This window comes from Chanodichthys erythropterus, chromosome 3 (genome assembly GCF_024489055.1).
Source record: "Chanodichthys erythropterus isolate Z2021 chromosome 3, ASM2448905v1, whole genome shotgun sequence".
Lineage (NCBI taxonomy): Eukaryota > Metazoa > Chordata > Actinopteri > Cypriniformes > Xenocyprididae > Chanodichthys > Chanodichthys erythropterus.
This window is the reverse complement of record NC_090223.1, coordinates 31,792,496-31,812,699: the sequence shown is the minus strand read 5'-3', so window position 1 is coordinate 31,812,699 and position 20,204 is coordinate 31,792,496. Positions and strand designations below refer to the sequence as shown.

The 20,204-nt window shown below is 35.1% G+C and overlaps 2 protein-coding genes across 2 annotated transcripts in view; both read right to left on the bottom strand.

The window, feature by feature from the left end:
• Nucleotides 1-2,983: 2,983 nt before the first annotated feature.
• On the bottom strand, nt 2,984-4,527 carry hcrt (hypocretin (orexin) neuropeptide precursor). Its single transcript, XM_067373640.1, has 2 exons — nt 4,510-4,527; nt 2,984-3,430 (listed from the first exon to the last, which is right to left on the bottom strand). The coding sequence occupies exons 1-2, from the start codon at nt 4,525-4,527 to the stop codon at nt 2,984-2,986; spliced, it is 465 nt and encodes a 154-aa protein (XP_067229741.1).
• Nucleotides 4,528-7,373: 2,846 nt separating this feature from the next.
• Nucleotides 7,374-20,204, bottom strand: part of plcl5 (phospholipase C like 5) — a 130,651-nt gene continuing 117,820 nt past the window's right edge. The window contains exons 25-26 of the mRNA XM_067364650.1: nt 14,558-14,667; nt 7,374-8,491 (exon numbers count right to left, since the gene is read on the bottom strand). Of these exons, the coding sequence (XP_067220751.1) occupies nt 8,297-8,491; nt 14,558-14,667 (305 nt within the window). The 3' untranslated portion in view covers nt 7,374-8,296. The remainder of the gene's footprint in view (nt 8,492-14,557; nt 14,668-20,204) is intronic.

The following is a 20,204-nucleotide window of genomic DNA, read 5'->3' as shown; positions in this document are numbered from 1 at the left end:
AGCACAAAGAGTAACAAGAAAACTGGCTCAATTAGATCACAGTGAAAATGGTTTGTTAAAAAGACATACAAAATGTACTTTATATTTTTTTCTTAAACTATTTTTCTTTATCTTAGAATGATTGGAACATATACAATATGGAATATATATATATATATATATGTGTGTGTGGAACGTATACGCACACAAAATTGTATGGTAAATTGTATAATAGTTCATTAATAATTATTAAATAATAATAAACAATGACTGAATTTACCTTAACATTGAAGCACTGGTTGTTGCTGAGTGGATGCAATTATGTCTTTGTTTGCGAGACAATAATCTGCCTGAAAGCCTGCAAAAAAATCTTTTTCATACGACCATATTAATGTGGCACAAGCAGATCTCTCTAGTGACAGTGACAGTTATAGAGGCTGTAACGGGAGCAGTACGGAGTCTTAAAACCACAAATAAAGAGACTTTAAGGGCTGAAGTGGGTTTAAAGAGACAGCGACATTACGAGAAGCACAAGAATTAGGTGGAGAGAAAGAGAGAGAGATGGTGCGAAAGGGAAAGCAGAACAGCCATCTGTGCTGAGCAGATATTTACATATATTACCAGACAAAAGCAACATCTCCCACAACACACACGGGAATTTCTATAACGGGTGAAATTTGAAAGGATACAGCTCTGGGTCAATACTAAGTGGCAGGGCAGCAGGAACAATCTGAAAATGTGTTTGTTTTCTCAGGCAGTGGGGGTGGAGAGAGACTAATTGTCTCCCAAAAAGCATCAGGTTGAGGCAAGCTGTCACAGTGATAGTGGGGCAAGTTGTCACTTATGTTTGTGTATGATTCATGAACTATTTTGTGTTTATTATTGTTTTGCTGTATAAGCTGTTACTGTATTAAATATCACATATAGGCCTTATATATTTTAAATAGGCCTGCAGATATGTGGTGTGTTTTTTTAAGATAACATTTCATGCTATTTTAATTACTGCAAATAAACGTGGCCCTTTATCTTATTGTTATTATTTTTTATATATTTTAAATTACCTGATAAATATATCTGTATAAATAGAAAACTTTCACGATAATAAAATTAAGTTAAAAGTAAACAAGTATATCAGATAATCCATTAAATATCACATATGCTTTATATTTTAATAAACAGATATGTTGTGGAAGAGTTACATTCTTGTTTCTCACCCCTTAAGCTTTGTGAGTTTTTATTGTATTTCCATTTTTTTTTTCTGAACTTAGTGTTACTTTACAGTATTTACATCATCTGCCATCTGCTGACCACAAAACATACTACACATTACTGAAATCCAACAAGTCATTTTTATAAATCAAGATTCCGCCCTGACCATGAATATAATATAAATAATAGGCTACTATAATAAAATGCGCATTACTAACATAGCCTATATTAAATGTAATTGTTTTATTAACAAGAATTCAGGTCCCACTTTGTATTAAAGGGTTAGTTCACCCAAAAATGAAAATTCTGTCATTAACTACTCACCCTCGTGTTGTTTTACACCCATAAGACCTTTGCTAATCTTCAGAACACAAATTAAGATATTTAAGTTGAAATCCGATGGCTCCGTGAGGCCTCCATAGGGAGCAATGACACTTCCTCTCTCAAGATCCATAAAGGTACTAAAAACATATTTAAATCAGTTCATGTGAGTACAGTGGCTCAATATTAATATTATAAAGTGACGAGAATATTTTTGGTGCGCAAAAAATCCCCCCAAAAAAACGACTTATATAGTAATGGCCGATTTCAAAACACTGCTTCAGGAAGATTCGGAGCATAAATGAATCAGTGTATCGAATCATGATTGGGATCGCATGTCAAACTGCTAACGGCTGAAATCACATGACTTTGGTGATCTGAACTGCGGGTTCGACACGCTGATTCATTTATGCTCCGAATCTTCCTAAAGCAGTGTTTTGAAATCGGCCATCACTAAAAAATTTGTTATTTTGGTTTTTTTGGCGCACCAAAAATATTCTCGTCGCTTTATAATATTAATATTGAACCACTGAACTCACATGAACCGATTTAAATATGTTTTTAGTACCTTTATGGATCTTGAGAGAGGAAGTGACATTACTCCCTATGGAGGCCTAACGGAGCCATCGGATTTCAACAAAATATCTCAATTTGTGTTCCAAAGATTAATGAAGGTCTTCAAGTGTGGAACGGCATGAGGGTGAGTAATAAATGACAGAATTTTCCTTTTTGGGTGAACTAACCCTTTAAGTGGCCTTAACCTCTACTTTATGTACTTATTTGGTTCATATTGAATTGCAAAACACTTTTGCTGCTATTGAGGTGTGATATGGTATAAGGTTAAGGAAAGCTTTGGTGGTATGGGTAGGTTTAAGGGTAGGGATAAGGGTTAAGGGATGGGTCAACAGTGTAATTATAAATGTAATTACAGATGTAATTACATGCAGGTGTTTTTAAAATATAAGTACAATGTAAAAACATGTATGTACACAATAAGTGCATTGTATCAAATGATTAATTTAAATGTAAGTACATAGTAGTTAAGGCCACTTAATATAAAGTGGGACCAGAAATCGTACTATTTCACAAAAGCCCACTATGACAGGTAGCCTAACTGTTAACTACGGAAAGGATTTATCATGTTTGAGAAAGCCTCAGGAGAATTTTAAAGGGGAAAATTTCCTCAGTTGTTTTAATGGGTTTTTTGAAATGAACAGTATTTACGTAAAATTATGTAGCCTACAATCGTTCATAAAAGGCACACACACAAATAACATCTGAGGTATGACTACATGTGATTTATATTTAAAAAAAATAAAAAAAAAACCCGTTAAAGTCTCTTCAAGTAGGCTAATGATAACCACAAACAGCTTTTACTTAAATCAAAAACGCTATTTCAAAATACTCATTTCGGTTTTGGCAATTGCAGTCACGAACGAACAGCTCTACTGTGGTTTTTAAAAAGCGACAAGTGTCATCGTTTTTCATAAGCGTCCAAATCTTCTAGTACCGTGGGCATTAGATATTTCATCGGACGCTCCAGTCCGAGTCTCACGGGCGCGCTCTCGCTCCCTGTCCCTCCCTCGTGCACGAGCTGCAGGTGCCCGCCATCCTCGAATCTCTTTCCCATAGTCAGGATTCCCGCTGCTTGATTCCGTGAGCCGTGCAGGAGCTGCTGCAGGCGGTCTTCGACGCGTCTCTCGCCCACTTTACGTTTGCCAAGTGTCAGAATCCCGACAGCAGCGTCGTTATTAAAGCGACCGAAATGCCTGGCCACGGAAGTATCGTTCCGGCGTCCCGCGCGACACAGAAACTCGTACATTTTGCAGGATCTAGAAGAGCTCGTGCAGCAGGTGGCCACGCCCTCAGCGTCTCGCGCCAGGTGTGCCAACAGCGCCATGAAGAGGAGCAGCTGAACTCTCTGTTGTAAAGAGAGAATGCATTCAATAAATGCTGAATATCATATCATATATGAATATATGAAAAGGTTTTTAGATAATAACAGAGAATCACAATGCAAAGGATTTTGTATGGTAACTTGTAGGCCTATCTAATTTTTATTACTGAAAATTATTTAATTGTATTTTTATACCATTACTCAGTAGACAAGAAAACCTTTACCACACTAAATTAAAATAATACCAATCAGCTAAAATGTGTTCATTTTAAACAATGTAACTGATTAATATTCCTTGATCTGATTGTTATACGAATGAAATTGATTTTCGTTTTTCCACCTTATTGCTCAGTTGGTTGGCTACATCATGAAAAAGGAAATTTTTTACCACATATATATAATATAATATATATATATATATATATATATATAAGACCAACCAGCAATTTTTATTTTAAATATTGCAACTGTATTTGTTTGTTTGTATTTATTTTCCATTATATTATATTATTATTATTATCATTATTATATTATATTATATATAGTGCATTAAAAAATCTCAGAATCAACAATTCTGAGTTTTAATTACTATAAGTTTTATTTATCAAAAGTTAACATTTTCATTTTTCCAAGTACACGCTATTACATGTTTAGCTTCTAGCAAACAGAGAATTAATAATAATCTTTCATGTTGGGTGATTTTAAAATTAAGAGGGCAGATATGCAATATACACAGCTTTGGATCAAGAGGAGTTCTTTTACCAATGATTTGGCTTATGATATTCAATATTTTAACTCAAAAGCAATCAACTTTAGTGCATTCCCACAATTACTATAAGTTTAACAGCCTTGTGGCATAATTTCTGACATTCAATCAATTTCTGAAAAAGTCTCACTGAATTTCAGTTAATGTTTAATTAAATGTTTTAAATTGTTCGGTTAAGCTTTGCATTGGTCGGTTTTATAATTATTTTGATGTCAATGACAATTTATGATCAGCGTGAATATCATTCAAGTTTAAACTGTATAATCCAGATGTTACCCATAGCCTTCAGTTTAAATTGCTGAAATAATGCATGAACTCAGTCTTTGACTGGTCTTACCTTGGCTGTGCAGTCCATGAGTCTTGTTGATAGACAAATGTAGTGTATCTGATGGACTTGATGTTTAAAGTCGATGGTCCTTTAGCTCTCTGATTTGGGACCAGTGTTTTTATAGAGACATGCCACCCACTGCTCCATCCTCTGAAGTTAATTATTCTCATTCTCATTTGAAGCTGGATTATGACACAATAAAGAATTGCTAGGGTTGTTAGCATTTTGTCATTAGCGTGTAACTAGGATTGCTTGTATCCAAGGAATTGTAAAGTGAGTTTTGTTAAGACTATTATGGAAGGGCAGACAAGCTTCGTTAGCGAATGCCAACAGAATGAGTGTGACAAGGCCTTGACTTAATTAGCTGCAAATGTAGAGGGTCCTGACAGTAACAAAAGCCTGAATGGAACAAAAGAGCAGCAGCGTCACTAACAAATAAAGAAGGGGAATATGGATGGCAAGATGCCTTTGTGTGAAGCAGAAGGTCAGAGAGCAGTTAGTTAATGATGACAGACACTCTGAACACATACAGATACACCTGCATTACACCACAGAGGAAGATCACTTTTTATGTTGTGGATTGCATGAATAATGGTATTCACATTATATGTAAAATGGATGTCTTTGGATGTATTCTGGAGTCTTTCAGACAGTTAATTATAAAGAAATGTGTAGAGAAATGTAAACATGTAGGAATTCAAAAATGATGCCACAAATATCATCTTGCAAATATTTGTATATGAATGTTTGTAATGGTTTTTACAACATCATGTGACTGTGGATCTTAGTGGTTTTTGCTCAAGATAATGCCAAAGTCTTGGGTTTGATTCCCAGAGGACACACTGACAAAATGATTTTCATGAATGCATAGTAATCTACTCTAATGTTTAAAAGTTTCGGGTAAATATATATATATATATATATATATATATATATATATATATATATATATATTTTAAAGGTGCCCTAGAACGTTCTTTCACAAGATGTAATATAAGTCTAAGGTGTCCCCTGAATGTGTCTGTGAAGTTTCAGCTCAAAATACCCACATATTTTTTTTAATTCATGTTTTTAACTGCCTATTTTGGGGCATCATTAACTATGCACTGATTCAGGCTGCGGCCCCTTTAAATCTCACGCTCCCTGCCCCCTGAGCTCTCGACTATAATACAGTGCATTTACAAAGTTCACACAGCTAATATAACCCTCAAATGGATCTTTACAAAGTGTTCGTCATGCAGTATGCATGCATGCATCGGATCATGTAAGTAAAGTATTTGGATGTTTACATTTGATTCTGAAAGAGTTTGAGGCTGTGCTTTGTGGCTAAAGCTAACATTACACACTGTTGGAGAGATTTATAAAGAATGAAGTTGTGTTTATGAATTATACAGACTGCAAGTGTTTAAAAATGAAAATAGCGACGGCTCTCTTGTGTCCGTGAATAAAGTAAGAAACGATGGTAACTTTAACCACATTTAACAGTACTTTAGCAACATGCTAACGAAACATTTAGAAAGACAATTTACAAATAATCAAAAATATGATATCATGGATCATGTCAGTTATTATTGCTCCATCTGCCATTTTTCACTGTTGTCCTTGCTTGCTTACCTAGTCTGATGATTCAGCTGTGCACAGATCCAGACGTTAATACTGGCTGCCCTTGTCTAATGCCTTGAACATGGGCTGGCATATGCAAATATTGGGGTCATGCCTATTAATGATCCTGACTGTTACACAGTTATGTTGAGATTCGCCTGTTCTTCAGAGGTCTTTTAAACAAATGAGATTTATATAAGGAGGAAACAATGATGTTTGAGACTCACTGTATGTCATTTCCATGTACTGAACTCTTGTTATTCAACTATGCCGAGGTAAATTCAATTTTCCATTTTACAGCACCTTTAAAGAAAAGCATTAAATTGAGTAAAATATACATTAAATTGACAGTAAATACATATGTTATAAAAGATTTCTATTTCATATAAATGAAAAAGTTATTTTAAATTTTCTAATAAAAGAATCAATTTCCTCAAAAATATTAAGTAGCACAACTGTTTTCAACATTGATTATAATGAGAATTTTCTCTTGAGCACAAAATCATCACATTAGATTGATTTATGAAGGATGACGATGAAGATTGGAGTAATGATGCTGAAAGCAAGTGTATGTCCACTGATTTTCTAACAATGTAATACAACATATTAAAATAAATAAATGACCTGGAGACATTTCTGATATCATGTGGGCTTTATAAATGACAGACATCATCTCAGTCAGATGTTATTTGACATTAATGTGACAGTAAACACCCAAATTCTTTGACCCAAACTATATTTCCCACCCCCTTGTCTCCCCGACATTCACATTTCCTGTTCCTGTGAGGTTTCCACCAAAGAAAAATTGTACAGAATGACACCTGTTTACACAAATATAAAATAACCTCCATTTTAATTAACACCTACCCACAATATTAACAGCAGTAATAACAATATTCATGAACAGAGTGTATTATTGGGTGTGATGTGTTCTTAATGAGATGGTCAAGTGTCTTTACTTTGACTTAAAATTATTAATTCTTCATTTATTGAAATATTTATTTGCTTTTCTGATCATCAGTGGTGCGTTTCTCAGCGACTGAGATCTGTATTTTCCCAGAGTTTCTACCAGTAGAGCCTATCTCATTGGGACGTGTCCAGTTTAGAAACGATATACATACTTTTCTGAAAATACACAACAAACACATCACACACACACACACACACATACATACATATTATATATATATATATATATATATATATATATATATATATATATATATATATATATATATATATATATATATATATACACACACACACACACACACACACACACACACACGACCCTGGAGAAAGGCCCTTTTAGGACCAAGGTGTACTGAGCTGACAGTTTTTAAATGAATAAAAATGCATGGAGAAGCCAGCAGGGGGAGTGAGAGTCTTCAGTTCTATGTTGGTGTAAACTGAGGAGGCCTTCGCCTTAATATGTGAGTTCCCATTTACATTCTATTTTCTGTTAGGTTCCGTTTCCAGAAGCTTTCTTTGATCTCTTTGTAAGCTCAAAATGCTTTACTGCTCTTTCAGCTGAGTCATTTTGCACTTTTTGAAAAATCTTGCTCAATTTTTGTTGGTTTAAGGTCAATACCCTCCATGTGGTTTCATCCCATTTCAGACTTTATTGCAGATTTACTGCAGGCTAACATAACATTTCACAAAAAAAGATATTTTGAAGAACTGTTTATGAAAGTCAGTGGTCTCCAAAACAGCTTTGGACACCAGTGACTTTCATTGTATGGACAAGAACCACAAAAACAATAATTTTTTAACATATTTTCTTATGTGTTCCATAAAGGTCATAATGGTTTAGAAACAACATGAAAGAGACTATATAATGACAGAATTTTAATTTTTGGGTGAATTATCCTTTAAAATGAGTGCATTCAATTGAGATTTGAGGCTTATGGGAGTTAAGGTGATCACAGCTAATTTTCAACAGCAGCTGTGTCACAGAATCCTTTAAAACACGACTCCACAGTGGAGATACCAATTTAAGACCCGAGCCCGGCAGGCATTAAGGAGCTGGGAAGAGAGTAAAGCGCGCTGATCAAAGTTAAACTGTCTCCAGTGTGTCCTTCACTGGCTCAACACACCTGACTATCTCCTTTACTGTTCCCTTTCTCTGGACTAAAGAGCTAATACCACCCTTCTTCACAATGTGAAGAAAAAAACTAGAATTTCTTTCTCTCTCTCAGTGCAGGGTGGTGTTGTCCGTCTCAGTCTCGTGGATGGTGTGGAGGGGCCGTGCGTGAGGCGGCAGTAGAGGAGAGGCAGGGGACGTGGAGGCTCCATTCTTGGCTAAGCCACACGAGTGAGCAGCACATTGAATCTGTCGCAAAGTGTCTACCGCTTCTCCTTTCGCGTGCTTCAACAGGTCTGCCTGGCCCTAAAAAAAAGAAAAGAAAAAAAAAGAGAAGTTTCAATACATTTTTTAAAAATACATTTTAAAATATTTTGATTAAAATAATAAAAAAAAATTATAAAATACATTCATAAATGAATTAAATAATATAATCATATTTTACATAGCGTGACTATAATTGCAAATAAAACACCCTATGACCAAAAACTGAACTGTTCTGCAATGGTTCTGTTTATATAGGGGTCAGATGACCGAAGGGTCTGCGCAATAGAAACAAGATGTTAGACAGAACATTGGCCATCACGCCAGAACAAGATGTGAAAATATATTTAAAGTTCATTTTTAATAAACAGAAGTGCTAAATTAAATTACTGTGAATAAATCTGTCATATATAATCTTTATATGCACTGTAAGGATCCAGCCTACAGGGGTCAGTCTAACACAAGGTGGCACTGCACGCACAACACAGCACAGCTAGAATATACCCAATACCCTATGTATATCAACGCTCTTCCCTTCATCTCTTTCTGGAAACGTCCCAGAGGGGACTGGATGAAGGGGACGGGGACAGAGACAGTGTAAGTGGATGGGACAGGGAAGGGAGGGGTAGGAGGATAAGGACAGTATGTCTCTTCATCCTGTGTGTCGCTTAAATCAGTGTGCCAGCAAGGGAATTTATAAGCTTGTATATATGTATTTATGTGTGTAAGAAGACATTTTGAAGGGACATAATAAATAAATGCTAATATACAAGGACATATTACCAAACCACGCAAACCTTCACCTGCAAAACATCCATAACCACACATAAATTTGCTTTTTATTTCTCTCACAAGGACACCGGTTCTTCCCAGCCTTGTTTTTCGACAAAACTAGCATTTTCCCTGTCAAATGACTGGAAAAGAAATGATTAGATATGATCGAGTGAAGCTTATTTGTCTATTTCAGCAGTTAAAATCCAAATGTAACCAAAACAATTTCACAAAATGACTTCCTTTGAGTTATCATTTATGATTCAAACACGAACCAGCTGATGAAGCGCTTTCAGGACACAGAGGAAAACTGCATCATGAGGTCACCTAGCGTTCTTATTGGTCTACCAGAATAAAACAAACTTAACTTTACTCAACATGATGACAACTCCCAAGTAGAGCACTGCAACATCAGCTGCACTGCGTTTTTACTCATTCAGACTGCAGTAACACTCTTTTATGCGCTCTAATGTGAAACAGACAGGACAGGTGAGACTAGTACATGCGGCTGGATACTTTTCCTGCATGTGCTTCAGTATGGATTCTCGCAGGACACCTGCATGGGTGCCCAGCGCCGAAGAGGCTCCTTGACCTGGATAGAGGAGTCTTTTGCCATAAATAAGTGATATATTTTAAAACAGATGAATTATGCATATGGGCATGACGCATATAGACTCTTAGACTGTGAGGAGAAGAGAGGCTAAGAGCACTGCAGCGAGACAAGGTGGTACATACTTTATAAAGCCTGGGTGAAACACTTCTATGTACTGGGTGACAGTTTGATGTCACTTTCTGGAGTCAGGACTCGTCTAACTCATCCAAATGTGACACAAGGTCAAATTAAGCATAAAATGAAGTGGTTTATGAGCACAATGAAGCACACAGTATTTCAAATGAGTAATTAGTTAAAAAAGCCCTTTGCTAAAAAAAAAAACATACCAATGCTTGCTTACTTGGCAAAAAAAAGGCCACTTGGGTTTGATATTTTGCTGTGTAATTCAGGGGTTATCAAACTGGTGCTTACAAAATTACATATATATATATATATATATATATATGTATATATACACACACACACACACACACACACACACACACACACACACACACACACACACACACACACACACACACACACACACACACACACACACACACACACACACACACACACACACACACACACACACAGTGTTGGGGTAACACATTACAAGTTCTTTTTCATGTAACTAATAAAGTAATGCATTACTTTTTCAATGTAAAACAAAATACCTAAGTTACTTTTGCAAATAAGTAATGCTAGTTACTTTTTTTTTTTTTTTTACAGCTCTCCTGTCCCCATGTTGAGAGAAATAAAGTGCAGGCAAGGTGGTACATACTGTAGTTCTAGACTAAATGTGAACATGCATTTACTCATCTCACTTGCACAAAAACATTCCTCGAAATGAATAAAAACTGTGAAATTTTGCGCAAGTATGTAATAATTAATTATATTAACACAAATATACTTTATGTAATCTCACTTTATTAACCAATGTCTTTGCTGCTGACCTTCAATGATCTAATTCAACCATACTAATAGGCAAATTTACTTTAGATTCGATTTAGAAAGAGTGAAATAAGAACTTTCATCTCCTGTATCCTATTTCTTCTTTAATCCAGAATGCACTGTAAACCTGCTCAAAAAAGCTCAAAATACTTAATTGGTTTGAGTAGAACAAACTTAAATTGAACAAATTAGTTCAGTTAAATTAACTGCTGTGAGTATTTAGAACTTTCTTTTTCTTTTGAGTTCACAGCACTGACACATTTTAATTTAGACTAAGTTTAACTGAAACTGGGCTGGGATTTCTATTTCCCAGCATACTTTGCCCACAGCACTCCAAAGGGAGAGTAAATGCTAAAATTAAGTGTTATATAATATTTTGTGCAAGATTAATGGTAAGGGAGATTTAGTAGCGATTAATGCTTTGTTATGCTAATTTAGAAGAGTTTCTGTTAATGTGGGTTTTTGGAGAGTTATTGATTTTGTGGACACTAAATAAAATGGACCAAGAATTGCCTGCTGAATAGTATAGGTTTTATGTTTAAACAGAATTAATATTTTGGAAGTGAAATCTGAAAGGTGAATATGGATTATTGAATTTTTAACAATGAAAATGTGTGTGAAATGTTTTGAATTGAAATATTCACAGCTTAAATACACAACCATGTTGAATTGCAGCCCATAAAAATGCAAGCCCTAAAAATACAATGAATTAAAATACAAGCACGGTTAATGCAATGCATATTTTTTTCAAGTAGTGCATTTCAAGATGCTTTTTGTTTCAAAAACATATGGCATTATTTTACTTCCATAATTTTCACACTATTGGTCGATAGTTTAAAAACAGCCAATAGTCAGGGCCGATATATCCTGTCAATCAAAAGAGGGCAGGAAAATTTATTTTATTTTAAATTTATACTTTGTGGAAAGAAAATGCTTAAAAACCAGTTTGACGTTCAATATTAATAGTAATTATATGAATTAACATTCAGAAAGTTTAATTTAATCTTCAGAATTTAGTGTTTGTTTATAACTGATACCAGTTACTCTGAAACAAGTGGATGAAATTGAGGGAATAAAGTTTATATTTGCATTTCTTTCAAAATATAATAATTAAAAATATAATGATTAATTATAAATTATAATGAAATTATCATTAACTTAAAAGAAGGTATATAAGGCAGAACCCCCAAACTATCAGTATTGGCAGATATCACTCTGAATAATTGTCTATCAGTATCGGTGGAGAAATGTATTACCGGTTCATCTCTAATTTATAATATCACATTAATAATATAATATAATATAATATAATATAATATAATATAATATAATATAATATAATATAATATAATATAATATAATATAATATAATATAATATAATATAATATAATATAATATAATATAATATAATATAATATAATATAATATAATATAATATAATATAATATTTTCTCAGTATAAATGGGTTTTACAAATGAATCTTTATACAAGAAAATATATTGCTGCCTTTATACTTTAGTTAAGGTTTGAGAAATCCTGCTCTAATGCAGAGACAGTCATACATTTCAAGTTTGGCTTAAGAATGTATATAACTGCATTCAGCCCTGTGTATGTGAAACGCAAGTAAATAAATCAGCTCATGCACAATAGGACACACAAACATGAAGGTTTATGTGAGATTCACAGTTCAATCCCTTTTAGGCCTCTTTAGTCATCTAATTTTATTAAAGGCTTAATTAAGACAATAATCTGTCCCACACTTGTGCAACATACCTCTTCTGCAATGGCACACAAACCTATTTTCACACACACACACACACAAAAAAGCTCTCTCTCTTTATATTAAATATGTAAAACATCTACTAAATCTACTACAAAAATATTTTAAAATCTAGAGATTTCAACAAGAACAAATTGCCATTGATAGTGCAATTAAATCCACAACTAGACCAGAGACCCATCCGTATTGTTGTTCTGCAATTTGACACTTTCATTAACACTATCGCACACTAAAGGTGACATCTAATCTTTGTTCCCACTGTGTCCGGTTTATCTGTTTACATAAGTATGGACACAATTAATCTGTTAGAAAACATGGCACTTTAGCAAAGCTTATCTTATCATGAACACCATAAATATATCAACACATCTGCAGAGAGATAAGAGAGAGCAAGCGTGATTAAACAGAGGGGGGGAGAGGATATTTTCACTTTATGGTGATCTTATGTTTTAGCCAGGACTACATATAAAAATGTCTGATTATGTTGTTAGCAATGTGCACAAATTAACTATCACAGTATTGGTGGGAAAACGGGTAAGACTGGAAAGGTCCTTGAGCATCATTGCTGGTTAATTCTCTTTCTTACTACTGTATGTTTTATATGGTAGCTGACTGTGGTTTAGAGATACACAATATATTGGAAAGCATTTCAGTCATCTAATGTTCAAAAACGAATATGTTTATACACACACTACACTTTTAGGGCCATATTTAATAACAGTTTGCACCAGCGCAAACCCTCTTTTGACATTAAAAAACTATTGTCAGGATTAACTAAAGACAAGCAGTGAAATATTAGCACTGAAAAGGCATGGACAGGTATTATTGCGGCTGACCATAATGCATACGCATTTGTAGGAGTTTCCCTTTTAGACGCAAAATTTTCATTTTAAATGAACCATACAAGGTGATATACTACATGCGCTAGTCAATTTGTCTTTTTCATGTCTTAAAAGATGCTAATTTGCACTGCTCTAGGTAGATTATGTTGATCATTATGGAAATGATCTGGCTGCGTCTGTCTTTAATTTGCGCGTCATCAGTAGATCACACACAGAACTTTCCACCTCCCATCTGCACTTTTTTTTTTTTTTAATCGTGCTCTCAAAATATTGTGAAATATTACAAATTAACATTGTAATTTAACAGTTTTCTATTGTAATATATTTTAAAATGTAATATATTCCTGTGATGGCAAAAGCTGAATATTCAGCATCATTACTCCAGTCTTCAGTGTCACATGATCCTTCAGAAATCATTCTAATATGATGATTTGATGCTCAAGAGACATTTATGATTATTATCAGTGTTGAAAACAGTTATGCTGCTTAAAGTTTTCTGTGGAAACTGTAATACATTTTTTCAAAATTCTTTGCTGAAGTTAAAGTTAGAAAATATGAATTTTATGCATCCTTGCTTAAAAAAAAAAAAATCCCCTTTAGGGGTCCCTTTTATGGTCTTACTGACCCTAAACTTTAAAAGAGAAGTGTGTATATATATATATATATATATATATATATATATATATATATATATATACACACACTCACAGTATACACATACATACAATGTATATATATTTTAATTAATATGGAGATCCTATATTAAGGACAATACTATACTTGTCTAAACATTTGTATGAGCAGTAATATTAAACAATGATATGAATGCAATTTGCACTACACTGATTTTCATGTCTTTCATAATAATCTACACACATGTTAATTTTTATAAATTATCATGTTCCGTAATTCCCTGGCTTCATAGTGCAGGTTTATGGATCATCTACATTGTAAGGTACACAACGTTATCAGGACAAAGCTATTTAATTGTGGCCTCGACTAGCATGAAATCTGATTGGTTGTGGTTGAGCTGCCTGCCAGGAAACACTTTGAGTAGTAGCACTTAAAGCAAACCTATTAGCAACCCTGTAATGATTATCCCCAATAGAAAAGCGTACCTGGTATATACATCCCTCAGTCCATAATATAAAGAAAAGGTACAAACCTTCAGCACAGTAATGTTCCAAGCGTAACTCTCCATGGCCTTCTGTAACTTCCTCCCTTTCAGTCCTTCTCTTGCCCCGATTCGATGCAGATCCTCATGAAAGTCCAATCCTGAAAGTCCAATAAAGCAACATTTGTTATAGTATTTATGAAAGATACAGACAGTAATTCCTAGCCAGCACAACGTGAATCTTAAGAATATGCTCTGTAAAAACATATGGGCAAAGACATCACAGAGTAATATGGGCGTACTGTTATTGTTAGAAGCTGTTTTTTTTTTCCTGACACGCTGCCACAGGGCAACAAAATCACAGTAGTGACTCACTCCATATATCATTCATAGCAGAAACAGCCAGAGACAGGAAAAAGCACTGTGACGAATGGATGGATGGACAGATGGATGTACTGTGTGTGAAAATAAAAAGTATCCGCTTCGAACAATAGAACTGTACGATTCAGAAACATTTGTTAACAGCATCTCAGTGACAGAAAGTAAGCCAATCTGAAGGCAGATGAAGAAACGCTGCTTATGTTGACAAAAATCTGTCTATCAAAAGTGGCACAAATGCTCTCTCAAGTATAACAGTTTATATCAGACGACGCTCTATTAAAAAGATGTAAACAAAAGCCAACTTTGTACCAACAGCCATCAGTCTACTATGGCAGCACATGTGAAGGTATCAGATGTCAATACCATGGTACTTTGATATAAACCATGTAATTAAATGATTACTGGTATTTACATGGTACTCCAAAGCACTTCAGAGAATACCGTGGTACTTTCTGTTGATGAATTCTGTCACAATTATCTTTCAGTTTGCATATTGCAATTGCGACGTTATATTTCAAAATCTGACTATTTCTGCTTCTTTTTTATATATTTACTTTTGGTGTTTTTCCCTTCATTGAGATAGTATCGAGTAGACAGGAAGAGAAGTGGGAGAGACAGGGGGACAGGTTTGGGAAAGGTCCGCGGGCCGGGACTCGAGCTCATGTTGGATGTCCACTCATGTTGTGCTGCCCACAAGGCTATCGGCTCCAACTATTGCTTATTTTTTTTTACAGTGAGGTGGAAACAGGCTTCCATAAATATGACAAAGGTTAAAAGAAGCAACAGCAAAGTGGTGCTGCAATCATACACACATTTCACACTTTCTTTCATGAATGCCCTGCCTTTTTGACCTTTACTATAGTTTTCACACTCTCTTTCATGGATAACCCCCCCAAAAAAACCCTGCAGAACATACACTTGTGACATCCCGAATGAAATGGTAGATATGGGCTATCAGATGCAGCAGCTAGTGCACATGTCTAAGAGAAATGTCTGAGAGTGTATTTGGGCAAGTTCAGACGTACTCTCTCCGGGCGCTAAGCCTGAAGGTGTCAAAACGTTCCCTAACACCTGCCCACCGTCCACTTCGCTCAGCTGGGAATCATTCCAAGAACAGCTCCTCTCATCTCCACAGCCAAAGCCAAATTTATGCCAAGAGATGCTGCTACTGCAAGGCTAGCTAGTCATAAATACTCTTTTTAAGTAAAATCGGCTGTAGTTGCTCAGCATTCATATGATTTTACACAGGCCCCGAGGCCACAGCTGTAAACAAGGACAGCTATGTTTGCTCAAATTTATTTTCTTACTATGTCAGTGTTCTGACAACATTGTTATCTAAATGAGCTCATCTGGAGCTCCACATTTTCAAGGGCACAGAGCGAGGAAGGGCTTGCAAAAAAAGGAAGGAGTAATAGGGCTGCAAATGACAAGAGATTTGCCGGGAAAACCATCATTTTCTCACAATGTACCTTTCTGAGCTGTCACCAAATGAGAGGACATCTACATGTATTTGTGTCTGAGAGCCTTTGAAGTTCGATACAGATGAGAGTGTGTTTAATGACAGACAAAGTTGCCTTGTTACAGTTAATGTGGTTGCTATGGCGATGATGATGTATGGTTGATCCTGATTGGATGATCGGTTGTGACATGTTTGCGTGTGGGATGGAATCTTTGAGTCAGAGGTGTCATGATGAAGGCAAGAGAAAAAGAGCTGGATGGAGAAAAGGATTAAAGGAAAAAAATAAGGACAGGGCTGAAGTAACAGGATAAAGTACAGGATTGAACAACTGCAATGAACTGAAAGAAAGACTGTGTTAGTTACGGGCAGTATTGAATAGCCGTCTCAATGTGTAAAGGATGAAGTCCTTGCAAATGGACTATCGTTATGTTTTTTTCAATTCAAATTTATTTGTATAGCGCTTTTCACGATACATATCGTTTCAAAGCAGCTTTACAGAGAACGCATGTCAACATTACAATTTAAAGAATGCAGTTAGCAAATAATGTAATAATTTAGGCAATTAATTTACAATAACTGTTAGCAGATTAATTGAAGATAGAAGCAATGAGCTCCTGGAAAATGAATTACATATTAACAATAATTAGGATATATAGAAATTTGGGAATGTGCATGTTGATCCAGATGATTGCGTCTTCTGAAGTCCTCGCAGGAGTTGGTGCCGTCTCTTCATAGGTCAAGTAGATTATTATGAATTTAAACTGCATGCAGTTATATTTAGATCCATGCAAGAGTGTGTTTAAATTTCAAGTAAGTTTGAGAGTTAGGCCTGAAACATCCATTTATCCATCTAGCCATCCTTACATTCATCCATCCGACACGTTGTAGCACAAATAGGTCACAGATCTATTTTTATGAATCATGGACACCAGGGAAAACAAAGGTAAATGCAAATTCAAGAGAAACTAGTATTTTTGCAGAAAAAAAAAAAACATCTGGTATTATGGTTAATACTAATTCAAATTTTTGTTTAATGTGTTAAATCACAACTTTTCTTCACAAAAAAAGTTTATGTTATGTTAATATTTTTTCATAAAGTTGGGTGGACATAAGCAGTTCATGGTAACATTAACAACATTTTTACAATAGATCATTTTGGTTTTAAACTATTTAATGACAAAAGGCAAAGTATTATTTTAGTCTGACTAAACTGCATGTAATCATACAGATGAGTTTATTTTTTGCCTTAAGCCAGGGTCTTCAACACTTTTCAGGGCAAGGACCCCTAGGCAATTGTTTGCCAAATCTGTTTCTCCAATATGATATTATTACAGTATCAACTGAAAGTGCTCTGGCTTTCATTTGAGGGTGCTTAGTATTTAATTTTGTAATTTTTTCCCCCATGTTTTCATTTTTTAACAAAAAATTGTGTGATCAAACATTAATTGGCAGACCCCCTGCAATACCACTGTGGACCCCTAGGGGTCGCGGACCCCTGGTTGAAGACCCTTGCATTAAAGGGTTAGTTCACCCAAAAATGAAAATTATGTCATTAATTACTCACCCTTATGTCGTTCTACACACGTAAGACCTTCTTCGCAACACAAATTAAGATATTTTTGATAAAATCCGATGGCTCAGTGAGGCCTCCATTGACAGCAAGATAATTTACACTTTCAGTGCCCAGAAAGATACTAAAGACAGCTCATGTGACTACAGTGGTTCAACCTTAATGTTATGAGGCGACGAGAATACTTTTTTCGACTTTATTCAACAATATCTAGTGATGGCCGATTTCAAAACACTTAATTGAATCAGTGGTTCGGAGCGTGTATCAAACTACCAAAGAAAGTAAACGAGGCTTCGTTACGTCATAAGGGTTTCGAAATTTCAATGGTTCAGCACAAACAAAAGATTTGTAAAGCTTCGAAGCTTCATGAAGCAGTGTTTTGAAATCACCCATCACTAGATATTGTTGAATAAAGTCGTCATTTAGTTTTTTTGGCGCACAAAAAGTATTCTCGCCGCTTCATAATATTAAGGTTGAACCACTGTAGTCACATGAACTGTTTTAAATATGTCTTTAGTAGCTTTCTGGGCATCTGAAAGTGTTAATTGTCTTGCTGTCAATGCAGGCCTCAAAAACAGAGCCATCAGATTTTATCAAAAATATCTTAATTTGTGTTCTGAAGATGAACGAAGGTCTTACGGGTGTGGAACGACATGAGAGTGAGTAATTAATGACAGAAATTCATTTTTGGGTGAACTAAACCTTTAAGCGACCATGGGACACGATAATTATCTGAAGATGTGAGCAGAAACAGACATTTATACTTGTCCTAGCTCTCAGTCCTCTCAATCTTAATTACTTAACTCACTTTTAATTAGCAGAGTTTGACCGAAGTGTTTATTAGAATGGAGAGGTGCTGGACAAGGCTATCAGCGCCTTCCACAGCTCTCCATCTCTCTCAAACAGCTGCCCCTCTCCCCTCACACTGCTAATTAAGGTTCAGATCGGCAGCTGTGACACTCAGCTGGACAAGTCCAGATCCGCACGGCAGAATGTGAGAGATGGCGAGTGCTATAGAAACGTGTTTATTTTTGAGCCCAAACCAGTAAGAGCAGAGAAGGTCATTAGCAAAGCCATGATTCAACCTCTCCACCGGCGCGAGATAGATGGAGGGAGGTGGAAGAACATGAGATGAGAAAGAGTGGGCGAGGAGACAGCGCCAGAGCACGCCAACCTTGTTTATTTACTGACGCTCTATTGCTCTCTGAAGCAGATTTCTCCATTAACATGGTGACACATAGCCGACTATGGATTCTGACGGAACGTTATAAAACTGATTGTTCCATCTTTAGCTGCTGTAAAATGACTATAAACACACACACTCACACATATTAATGCACACATTCTGTATTAATGCATTATGTTGCTTGGCAACCCCAAATAGCCTGAGGTTGCAACAATGAACTATAGTTCTTGGCGAAAGATTTTTGTTTATTCACATTTTTATCAATAATAATTACAGACTTAATTGTGCCTAAGGTCACACTAGACGTTGCACTCAATTAACTTCCATACACAAGCATGTGGACGCCAGAGACCAGCAATAAAATCTCATGTACAGAAGTATCACGTTTTGTTTGTACAACAGTTAAAATTTGGTGAACTTTGACTGGTGAATTTGTATCATGAGAATAAATCTAAATGTCACAGACTAACACAAACTTGGAGTAGATGATATATTTTCACATTTTGAATGAGTAATACCATTCTAAAGTTTGGGGTCAGTAAGATTTTCAGTAAGAAGGATGCATTACATTATGGAAGCTTGTTTCCACCACTAAATAAAAAATAAAAAAGGCAATTGGGACTTTTTATCTCACAATTCTGACTTCTTTTCTCAGAATTGCGAGACATAAACTTGCAATTGTGAGAAATAATAATGAGTTGTAATGTCAGAATTGCGGGATATAAACTCACAGTTGCAAGAAATAATGTCAGGATAAAAATTTGCAATTAACTTTTTTATTTTTTATTCAGTGGCGGAAACAAGCTTCCATATTAAATTGATCAAAAGTAACAGTAAAGACATTGTTCCAAAAAAAAAAAAAAAAATATTCTTTTAAACTTTTTATTCAAAGAAATAAGAAGTTTCTTGAGCAGCAAGTCAGTGTATCAGAATGATTTCTGAAGGATCATGTGACACTGAAGACTGCAGTAATGATGCTGAAAATTCAGCTTTGTCATCACAAGAATAAATTACGAATATAAAAATGAAAATACATAAAAATGGAAAACAGTTATTTTATTTTAAACTGTCATAATATTTCACAATTTCTACTGTTTTTACT